Here is an 11,267-nt window from a genome sequence, read left to right as displayed (position 1 = left end):
AAGGTGATAGCATTCACAGATGGACAGCTGGGGCTGGGCAGCTCCATGACCAGTAGTCTTATTCACTTAGTGTTGTGGAGTGACTCAGTGATCATCCCCCTAGCTGGCTACTTGTTTTAGGAAACTGAAGGACATGTCTTATAAATGAGACTCAGAACTAGTGAGAATCCCTTTGTTTTGCTGATGAGGGCAGAACAGCTCTGTCTTCACTGGTGTGTGAACTTATCTGTGATCTGTGTTTTATCCTAGAGGCCTGTTCTTGATTTCCTGTTTCTGTGGCTTCCTCAGAGTAATGGTATTTTATGGATAGGAATCAAGAAGGATTATTTCTCCCAATGTGATTGTTATTTTCTCTTTTTGAGAAAAGGTGCTAATGTCAGGGTTGCTGTCTTTGATACTGGGCTCAGTGAGAAGCATCCGCACTTCAAGAATGTGAAGGAGAGAACCAACTGGACCAATGAGCGGACCCTGGATGATGGTAGGTTCCAGTCAGATGAGGGCAAGTCTCTAGGTCTGGAGACCAATACTTGTGAGCGGGTCTCTAATGCGAGACAAGCCCAGGGACACAGAAGCTTTGCTGAGGCTATCAAGTGATGTGGGGGAGTAGAGGCTGGGAGAGAAGGAGGTACCTGCTGAGAAAGCTTACCTGTGGAGTTGCCCACAAAGGAGAGTAAGAGCAGGGCTGTTGGGATTATGGGACTCAGACCTTAGCAGAGGCTGCTGATGTGTTTCCAAGACCAGGTGTGTATGGTCATTGGTTTTGAGTGTTATCCCTGGTTGTGCATCCTCAGCAGTCTCATGGGACTTCCTTTTCTGTGGCTTCAGGGCTGGGCCATGGCACATTTGTCGCAGGTGTGATTGCCAGCATGCGGGAGTGCCAGGGATTTGCCCCGGATGCAGAGCTGCACATCTTCAGGGTCTTTACCAACAATCAGGTAGGTGTTTGAGGAGCCATGAAACACATGAGTGTTCAGAGCTGAGCTATAAAGTAAAGAACCATTGCACAGCCACTGCAAATGGCACGCTGCTGTGACAAATCTTCCTTATTGTAACATGTGCCTCACTGTCTCACTATCCTGTTTTCTGTGTGTCCTTCCCCAGCACTATTCATCAGCCATCCCCAGTCCTGAAGACCTTTCTCCATCGTCACTGTGGTTCTTTGATCTGTTTGTCCCTCAGAGTCAGGCTTGCCTGAGCTCTCCAGGCCATTCATTGTCCAGGTCTTCTAAGATGGAATAATGGCATGTTCATGGCATGTTTGCCTCCCAGTTCAGTTCCCACTGCTGGAGAATAGGCACTATATCCTAGCACCTAAGGTTTACAGCTTTGTTCTCCATTTCATCTAGAAACAGAAAAGGAAAAAGCTGCTGAGAGAGAGAGGAAAGGGAAGAAGGGAGAGAGTGACTCTCTCATTGGTACTAGATAAAGAGAAGAGCAGCAGCAATTAGTCCAGGACAGCTGACCCACAGTCCCCTCATACAATGCCTTCATTAGGAGAAAGGGCCTTATGATAGGAGAGAGAACATTAGACAGAAATAATACAGTATATGGAGAGCTAAGCATTAGGGGACCCTAGAAGGAAAGAGAAGCTTCCCTTTAAGGCCTGGAGAGCAGCATGATTAAGAGTGAGACTTAGAGATACAAGGAAACATGAGGAGCTCACTCCCAGGGATTGGGGAGAGGCCAGAGGAGCCTCTAGAGAGCAGCCTTCAAAGCACCTCCCTGAAAGGGGCAGGGAGGAGACCAGGGAGGAAGTGTGGGGTTGGGGAGGGAATGAGGGAGCGCGATACAGCTGGGACACAGAGTTAACAAAATGTAACTAAAAAGAAAAATAAAATTAAAAAAAAAAAAAAGCACATTCCAAGAACCCAAGAATAAAGAAATTGTCAGATTGGCAGTAAGTTTCACCTCGTGTGATTTAGTTCAGTGTCACATACAAGGCAAAGAGCTTGGTGTTATAAATTGAGAGCTGTCAAGTCACAGTGTAGATTGTTTAACAGGAGGGGTCCTGGCCTGATTCAGGCTGTGAGATCCAGTTTAAACATGTAGGCCCGTGTTGAAACAGCTGGGACCTGGAGCTTGCCATTAGGCTAGTCTGGCTGACAACAAAAGCCCCAGGGATCTGCCTCCCCAGTTCTGAGATTTCAAGCATGCACCACTGCACCCAGATTTTAATGTGTGCATTGCAGTTATGTTTATGTAGCCAGCTCTTGGCCCACTTAATTTTTTTCCTGTTGCTGTGGCAAAATACTCTCAAAAGCAACTTAATGGAGAAAGGATTGATTCTGGCTCACTGTCCAAGGTTTTGTTCATCATGGACTGGAAGTGGGCAGAAGTTTTGAGGCAGCTGGTCACAAGGATCCACAATCACAAAGCAGAAAAGCAATGAATGCAAACTAGTGTTCTACTTTGTTTCCCCAGGTGCCCTGCCCTGTGAACCCACACACAAATAAAATGGTTCTTTCTGTGTGAATATAATGAAGATATATAAAGAAACTAACTGTTCCCCAGGCGTGACCACAGGCCCATCTTCCAGTTGGTTCTGGATTCTTCAAAATGACAATTGACACTGGTGGTCACAACACTGAACCATCTCTCGAGCCCTCATATTTAAATTTGATTTTTGAGCTCCAGCACATCCAAGGGCAGCACACCTGCTCCTTCCAATGGCTTTCAGCTCACCTCCACCTCTCTTTGAGCTTGTGTTCTTGGCTTCTTATGTTGCCTCTTAGGATTTCTTTTACATGTCAGCATGCAGTTTAACTTTAACAAGCCTTTAAAAATCACTACTGTAAATTCTGCCCACTCTGACCATGATTTTGTGTTTTTGTTGTTTGCTTTTGCTTTTGCGACAGAGACATACTCTGTAGCCCCAGTTGATTTGGAACTCACTGTGTAGCCCAGGCTGACCTCAAACTCATTGCAGTTTTCCTGCTGTGGCCTCTTAAGTGCCGGGATTACAGTTGTGAACCACCATGCCCGGCTTAGCTTGTATTTAAAAACAAACAAACAAACAACAACAACAGAAGTATTTCAGACATTGAATTTACATAACATAAGGAAAGTAGAGAGAGAGAACACTGGTGTTAGGACCTGTGAAGTGGCTGTGGTTGTTTCTGTTTGTCCTTTAGTCTTTTTTAGCAATGAAAGATGTTAGACAGATACCTTCAACTATAGAAGCGCTTAACGTGCAAGCAGTGTGTTAGAATGGGTCCTTTTATAAGGGCAGCTAGCAGCTTAGGCTAGCTCTAGGAGGCATGCTGTAAGGTAGACGGTTGCTTGTTGCCCCTGGAAGGGAGAGACAACATAGCTCTCTTCCTTGGGTCTAGTTTCAGGACTTAGTTTGTGGATGTAATGTTTAAATTCTGAAGCATTTTTGCCTGGGATTTGTCCCCATGCTTTGAAGAATGTGCTTGTCCTTAGAAACCAGAGCTGTCACAGTTCTTTACACTTCTGCTGAGGCCTTTAGAGGACTATTTCAATTTATCCAGGTGTCTTACACATCTTGGTTTTTGGACGCCTTCAACTATGCTATCCTAAAGAAGATTGACGTTCTAAACCTTAGCATCGGCGGGCCTGACTTCATGGATCATCCCTTTGTTGACAAGGTTGGTCAAATCATTTGAGGGCCACTGTGTTGGCTGACAGCTCCTATGCTTTTATACCCTGAGTTGTGCATCATTTTCACTGAGGTAATGACAGCTTTGTGAAGCAGATGGCTAATGACATGAACATCAGAAACTTGTGTGTCACAAACCCAGTGGGTTAGAGGCCTGGGAACGAATCTTTTTAAGGAGCATTACTGCCTCCCTGGTGCCTTGATGCCTTTCTGCTTAAACCTGTACTCTGTTTTCATGAGCCTGGCCACTGAACCAATGTGCAGTGCACTGTCCAGCCCCAGGTTCATGGGGTTGTCCTCCAAACCCTTGTCCCAATGTACCCATCTCCCCACTGGGCCTAGCACTGCCTTGGAGTGCTACTTGGGCATACTTGCCCAAGTTCCACAGTTTGGGGACAGTGACTTGTTGTTGGTAGCATTCATTAACTAGTTGCTTGATAATTTTGTAGGTGTGGGAATTAACTGCAAACAATGTAATCATGGTTTCTGCCATCGGCAATGATGGACCTCTTTATGGGTAAGTAATGCCAGCAGGGTAACATGAGGGATTCTTATTCTCCTGAAGTAACTGAAATTGTGTCTTCAGTCTGTGTGTCTGTGTATGTGTCATTGCTTACATCTGTCTTAACGTTGATCTGTTTTTACTTTTTAAAACAAAATGTATAATGACCCCCAAGTCCTCACCACCTGCTTCAACCATTGTAAATGGAAAAAAAAACAGTCTTTTATATTAATTTTAAAAAACAACTTAGCTGTAGTTTAGAGACCTCCCCCAAAGTAGAATGGGTCTGGGAGAGGGCTCATTTGGTAAAGTGCTTGCCATGCCAGCATGAGGAAATGCATTTGGATCCTTTAGCACACACATAAGAAGCCAGGTGTGGCTGGATGTATCTGTGAGCCAAGCACTAGGGATAGGAATGAAGAGAGGGTGATCCTTAGGGCTTGCTGGTCAGCGTGTCAAAGCAGTTGATGAGCTTTGGTTTAGTGAGAGACCCTGCCTCATAAAATAAGGTAGAAAATAATTGAGAAAGACACTTGGTGTTACCTCTCACCTCCACCAACACACTCAAGCATGTACATCCACATACATGCCTACATGTGCTAAAATGTATGTATGCCCCACACACATACACACAAATGATGACCCAGAAGCTGGCCATAGTGACATAAACCTGTAATCCCATTACTTGAGAAGTTTTGGAAGCAGGAGGATCAGGAGTTCAAGTTCAGCCTGGACTATATGAGACCCTATTTCAAATTAAACAAAAAAGTAATTAGGATAAGGGGTTTTGTTAAGGACAAGTGGGTTCTGAGGTGTTTTTTTTTTGTTTGTTTGTTTGTTTGTTTTTATTATACTCACTATTTATGACAGTGAATAAGAAGCAAATGGATGAGTGTCTGCCCATCCCACAAAAGCAGGTGCAAACACCTGCTGCCTGGTGGGAATGCACACGATCAGTGAAAAGAGCAGCAGAAGGCAGAGTTATATGCCCTATGCCAGTTGTTGGGATTAAAGCAATGTGAGGCATGAAACACCCCCCACTGAAAAACAAAACTTGCTGGGTGTGGTGGTGCATACTTTTAATCTCAGCTAGGCAGAGTGCCATGAATTTGAGGCCAGCCTGGTCTGCATAATGAGTTGCAGCACAGCTAGGACTCTTTCAAAAACCCAGTAAACACACAAAGCTGAGGTCTTAGTTCTCTGCCTGTAGCTCCGGCATTCCTTCTGCAGATGGCATTCATAAGCAATCTCTGGCCACGTTTCTGTAGTAGAACACTTGTCACCCTCAGCCACGGGGTACTCAGGAGGGGTGCAGTTCAATACTGGAACCAAGGGTATGAGGTTACCTAAGGGCAAGGAGAAGATGCCATGAGCAGTGAGGGAGAAACTGGCTGTATGGACACATTTACTCATTTGTCCACATGAATCTAGCTGAGATGTCCTTGGAGCTCTCACTGCGGGGTCAGGGGTGGGGTCAGGCAAAGTGTTCAGAGTGTAGGACAAGGCCAGCAATGTGAAGCTGGTGTTCGTGTGGCAGTCCTGTGGTGCAGCCTGGTATGTAGACCATTCCTTTTGAGGTCCACGGTTCTTGTGCTGTGGTTCATAAACATAAGTGGCATGCCCTGCCCTAAGTGCCTCTTCTATAGGAAGCACCAGCTCTTGAGGCATCTGATGTCAACTTTTCTTTTTCCTTTTTTACCTGTTCTTCCAAATACTACGTCTCCCATTTCTGACATCCCACTCAATCCAGAGTCACCCAGGTTGTCGGTTTCCTGGGCCCTCTTCCTGTGTTTAGGCTGTTACCTTGGCTGTGTTAACATGGACAGGAGTGGAACCAGACATGGCCTGCTTTTCGGGTGCTGTGCAGGTGACGCTGACACATGGGAGCACCATGAAGATGTGCCCTGACTCTCAGCTGCTACTTCTTTCCTTTGGTCTATGTTTCTGCTGTGCAAGCGAACACTGCAGCACTTTTCTGGTAGACAAATATGCCTACTGGGAAATCCACATTGTTCTTCTTTGATACACTAGGTGGAACTGGCAAACTTTCTGAAATGTCAGAGAGTGGGAGTGTAGACTTTGGTCAGATGGTCTCTGCCCTTGGGATGTGAAAGCAGCCATAGGAAATGGGGAAGTGGACAAGCTTGGCCGTGTTCCACTAAAGCTACACATGCAGAAACAGGTGTGAAGCCGGACGTACACTATGGCAGTGTGCCAGCTCTTTGCTAGAACTTTTGGCTTCCCCTTGTTTACCATTGACTCATGCACATCTTCTTTGAGTCTAGTCCCCACCTGTGTCTCCGGGAGAAGAAGCTGAAGGTTCTCACTGCTGGCCTCGAACTCATAGAGGCCTCTTGAGTGCTGGAATTAAAGGTGTGCACTACCTTGTCTGGCTGTGACTAATCAATCATTTCACTATAGTGTTTGTGCAGATCTGGAGCTATAAGGTCCTGGCATTTGTCTGTTATCTAGGGCTCAAGATTGCAGGATGAAGGTAGCGTTCCCCACATTCTCTTGAAGAAATGGCTTGCATACCATAAGTTTAGCTGTGGCAACACACTATGGATCTGGATCCATCTCATATAGTGTCCGTTTTGTTGAAAAAGACAGAATTGACACACTTGAATGGACCGCACAGTGGTGTGAGAACATGTAGATGAGTGAGAAACTGATGTGTATGCTCTGGGGAAGTTGAGGGAGAGATTGAGCCTGGAATCCAGGGAAGAGAAATACTCAGAATGGACCCATCCATTCTGAGAAATGGCCTTAGATTTTTCTGGGAGTGCTTGACCTGGTTTAATTGCTCATTTTAAATTGTTTTTCTTCCCTTTTTTTTTTTTTTTTTTTTGTCTTTTCTTTTGTGTGTCTCAATCTAGCACTCTGAATAACCCTGCTGATCAGATGGATGTGATTGGAGTGGGTGGCATTGACTTTGAAGATAACATCGCCCGCTTTTCTTCCAGGGGAATGACTACCTGGGTATGCTTTTCTGTATTAGCGTAATGTAACTCATGGAGCCCTTGACCTAAGAGCTCTGACATGCATTTGTCAGTGCACAGGCAGACAAGTAGCCAGGGCTGTGGCTATGTGCACCCCTATGAAGACAGGAGCAGGCTCTTTTGGTGTTAGCCACCTTAGATCAGTGAGTTGAGCTGTCAAGAAGACCCTGGTGGATTCTGAGGGGCATTTTCCAGTTCCAGTCTTTTTGCTATCTTCTGAAGCTCGTATATAGGTGAAGTTGACTCAGGCTCAGTTGTCCAAATGGGAGGAAAACAGCAACTTTCTTCAGTACAAGCTTACATTTATCTTTGGCCCTAAGTAAATTCCGAGGTTGGTGGTTTAGCTTCATGGTAGAGCGCTGGCTGGCAAGTGCCAGCTGCAGGTTCCACCCAGCCTACACTGAAAATGAAAGCCCAGTGAGCATAGCTGAGCTCAGTTCTGCAAACAGAGCCGTTGCATCATCATTCCCAGTCACAGTGTTAGTGACTGAGCTGCAGGGGGTTTGAGTGTGTGTCACTTGACCCTTCTTTACCTCGGTTTGGTTCCTTCAGAAGAGCACTTGAGCATTTTAACCTTCGAGTGACTGGGGAACACCTGTCCCTAGTGTTCTTTGGGGTCAGGACATGTCTCGTTGCTCTAATCTGACTATGGGCTAAGTTCTGGGAGATTTAAAAGAAGGGCCCAGAAAGATTGACAGCTTCTTGGGAACACATAGGCCTTTTCTGCCCCCAGCAGCACGCTAGAACAATCTTCCATGACAGCCTCAGTCATACAGTGTAGGCTCCATTAGCTGCTGGTCTCTGTTTCTCACACACAGGATGCCATCTCTGGAGCTGACCCCTTCAGTGCCTTGACGAATGGTCTGGTCTGATAGACCCTACCCTGAGTTAGGTTTGCACTCACTGTGTGTTCTCTGTGTTCCCAGCACGTTCTTTGTGCTGTCAAGTAGCAAGGGTAGCATCTGTCAGTGTCACCTCAGTTCCCTGCACCAACTTACGTGCTGCCATCCGTGGCCTTGGCCTTCCTCGAGGGCTTCTTCAGTACTATTGAGAAATGTTTCTGAGCCGTCTGTGCTGCTGTAGCCAGCAGTGTCTCCACACTGTGCCCATGCTTCTACACTCTCTTTATGGCTGGTTGCCAGGGAACGATTTTCATTTCAAATAGGTATACTTTTTCTCAGGAGAATATAAGTTAAGTTCTTGGACAGGGATGGTGGCACACTCAGGAGAAGAGAACTAAAGATAACAAAAAACTTCAGGTCTAGTGTGTGCTGTCCAACAAGACCATGTCTAGAGATGCAGAGAGAAGGTGGGATTGGGATGGGGGTTAGTTTAAAATCCGTTTGTATATCTCCTATGGACCAGTAGATTTTCCGGATCTGAAAAGAGTAATGTCTGTGCAGGCGTGTCTGTCCTCAGTGGTACCTTACCCTTTTAAACAGCTAATCATAACCATGTGCTATTTTTACCTATAAAGACACTTGTAAAGGGCTGGGGAGATGGCTCAGAGGTGAAGAGCACTGACTGCTCCTCCAAAGGTCCTGAGTTCAATTCCCAGCAACCACATGGTGGCTCACCACCATCTATAATGAGATCAGGTACTCTTTTCTGGCGTGCAGGTGTACATGCAAGCAGAATACTGTATGCATAATAAATAAAAATTTTAAAAGAGTCATAAAAAAGACATTTGTAAATATTTTCTTGTTTTAGTTTCCCAATTCTGTGACATATTTCTTGATTATCAGAAGATAGAGCAGGCTGCTGGTTCACTCAGTGACAAGTCGGTGACTGCTTTCTGATCTGAGCAATTACTAAACTATTAGCAAAATTATTTTTCCTTGCTTTGCTATTTTAATATTACAAAACATACTAAAGCAATTTTAATTTTATGTTACCACTAAAGTTTGTCTTCAGTTCACAGTGTATTTCAGGCTCAAACCAGCATCTTCTCAGATGACTGTCTAAAGCTGTCTGGTTTTATTCACACATAACCCTCCATGGCTCAGGGCTATAGATGTGATGAGAAACCAGGCTACCCTTGTTTGTAGGAACTACCAGGAGGCTATGGTCGTGTGAAACCTGACATTGTCACATATGGTGCTGGAGTGCGGGGTTCCGGTGTGAAGGGGGGCTGCCGGGCACTCTCAGGGACCAGTGTCGCTTCCCCAGTGGTCGCTGGAGCTGTCACCTTGTTAGTCAGGTGAGTATTGCACAGCTAACCTCGCTGTCTGCTCCCTGTGGGGCGCCCTCTGTGTGCTCCCAGAAGCTGGAGTAAAGCAGAAAGCCCTTTTTCTCAGTTACACCTTTGAAGTACTTGCATTTCCCCTGGCATCAGGCTTTCTTCTTCTCTTATTGAGGGTGGTGTTGTAATCATACACATTTTCTCTACATATTTGAAATTTTATTATTAAGCTAATTGCAAGTTTAGTTTCTAAAGCAGAAATTATGTTACTAATAATGTTGACAGGAGCGGAGTCTGTCTCTTGCCTGACCTTCCCCTATAAGTCAGAGCCAGGTTCCTGAAAAGTGTCTTCGTTGCTCAGAAATAAGTGTGTGCCTTCTGGGAGCACTGTGCTCCTCTCCCCTATAAAACAGCAAAGGACGGAGGCAGACTCACAGCGCCTGCCTCACTGCTGAATGTGCTGAGTAAAGGAGTCTGTGCAGGCTCTGTTCCTACTGCTGTGAATTCTGGAAACAAAATACTAGTCTTTTTTTACTTGTCACATAATTGTTCGCATGAAGCCAAGCATCCCACTTGTCTGTAGAGCCCATCATTTGTCTCCTGCCAAGTGAGTGGGAAGGTGAGAATAGTACCTCTCAACAAAAGTGGCTTCGGCGATGAGGGAGCCTTTACCTTACAGCTCTTCACATCAGTTGCCATTGTGGCAGTTCAGCAAGTGCGCTGGCTACAGGAGCCTGTGCAATGTGCCGATGCTGCCCGATGAGGAAAGGCAGTCTGCTGATCTGTAACTGCCGGTAGTACTCTCATTTCTCATGAAGAGCTAGTCCCCCTGTCTCCTTTTACTGTCACGTTACCATTAAAAAATCCTGCCTTGGCTCTCAGATTTACCTCCATCATTAGCTAACACATAGGGGGCTAAGTAGGAAAGTAAGTTTTCTTTATTTGCCCGGCTTTCACAATTTAGTCATTAAAATTTATTTGTAGGGTCCAGAGAGATGGGTCAGTGGTTAAGAGCACTGTCTGCTCTTCCAAAGGACTTCCTAGCATCCACATGGCATTTCACAACTATCTGTACTCCCAATTCCATGGGATCTGACACCTTCACACTAACATACATAAAATTAAATTAAATTAATTATGAAATGGTACATGAACATTTCAGAGTTAGAATAAACTGAGCTGGCCAAGCGAGGCTACATGTTGAGATGTAGCACAGCAGCATGCTTGCAGTGGCCTCAGGTCTCCACATCCCAACCCAAAGACAAGGACTGGCCCTGGAGCCAGTGATCTCCCCTCACCCTGTACCTCCTGCCCACCCTGCATTGGGTCCCTCTCCAATATCCACCTGTATTTCTTAACATCTCCCAGCCAGCAGGTGTCCCTCCCTGAGGACCCTGCACCTCTTTGATGATTTTTCCTCCTGTAACCTGTGTGACTGATTATTCAGATTATCAGGAAACTGTATTATTTATGAGTTTTGTATAAATGGGCCTATGAAGTCACTGCTGAGAAAAGTCTTGTGGAGCTTTGCTGAGTAGTCAGGCCTGCCCCAAGGAACCACTGAGCTCACAGTGTTCTCATCTCATGGCTCCACTGCACCAGGAAGTCCTGACTGCAGACCACGTGCTGACCCTTGTGCCAGTTGAAGGCAGTTTGGTTTTCATCCTACACTGAGAGAAAAGTGAGCAAATACTGCTTCTCTTTCCCCAGCACGGTACAGAAGCGGGAGCTGGTGAATCCTGCCAGTGTGAAGCAAGCCTTGATAGCATCAGCCCGGAGGCTTCCTGGTGTCAACATGTTTGAGCAAGGCCATGGCAAGCTGGATCTGTTGCGAGCCTATCAGATCCTCAGCAGCTACAAACCACAGGCGAGGTGGGTATGTGCTGGCATTCTCAGCAGGCTTTTCCTATCCTGGGCCCTGGGGGTCCCCTACACACAGTAGTAGCCTGACATCAGAGTGGTGCC

The 11,267-nt window shown here is 45.9% G+C and overlaps 1 protein-coding gene across 3 annotated transcripts in view; it reads left to right on the top strand.

Annotated features, from left to right (window-relative positions):
* Mbtps1 (membrane bound transcription factor peptidase, site 1) overlaps nucleotides 1–11,267 on the top strand; it is a 53,786-nt gene that overhangs the window by 18,966 nt on the left and 23,553 nt on the right. For all 3 annotated transcript variants that reach the window (XM_055621466.1, XM_055621465.1, XM_055621467.1), the window contains exons 5-11: nucleotides 368–478; nucleotides 826–935; nucleotides 3,492–3,608; nucleotides 4,069–4,136; nucleotides 6,998–7,100; nucleotides 9,169–9,320; nucleotides 11,013–11,174. In XM_055621466.1, coding sequence (XP_055477441.1) covers nucleotides 368–478; nucleotides 826–935; nucleotides 3,492–3,608; nucleotides 4,069–4,136; nucleotides 6,998–7,100; nucleotides 9,169–9,320; nucleotides 11,013–11,174 — 823 coding nt within the window. The remainder of the gene's footprint in view (nucleotides 1–367; nucleotides 479–825; nucleotides 936–3,491; nucleotides 3,609–4,068; nucleotides 4,137–6,997; nucleotides 7,101–9,168; nucleotides 9,321–11,012; nucleotides 11,175–11,267) is intronic.

The sequence above is a fragment of the Psammomys obesus genome, unplaced genomic scaffold (assembly GCF_907164565.1).
Source record: "Psammomys obesus unplaced genomic scaffold, mPsaObe1.curated_primary_1811, whole genome shotgun sequence".
In the NCBI taxonomy this organism is placed as follows: domain Eukaryota; kingdom Metazoa; phylum Chordata; class Mammalia; order Rodentia; family Muridae; genus Psammomys; species Psammomys obesus.
Note: the sequence above shows the minus strand (reverse complement) of the source record. Positions and strands in the feature narration are given on the sequence as shown.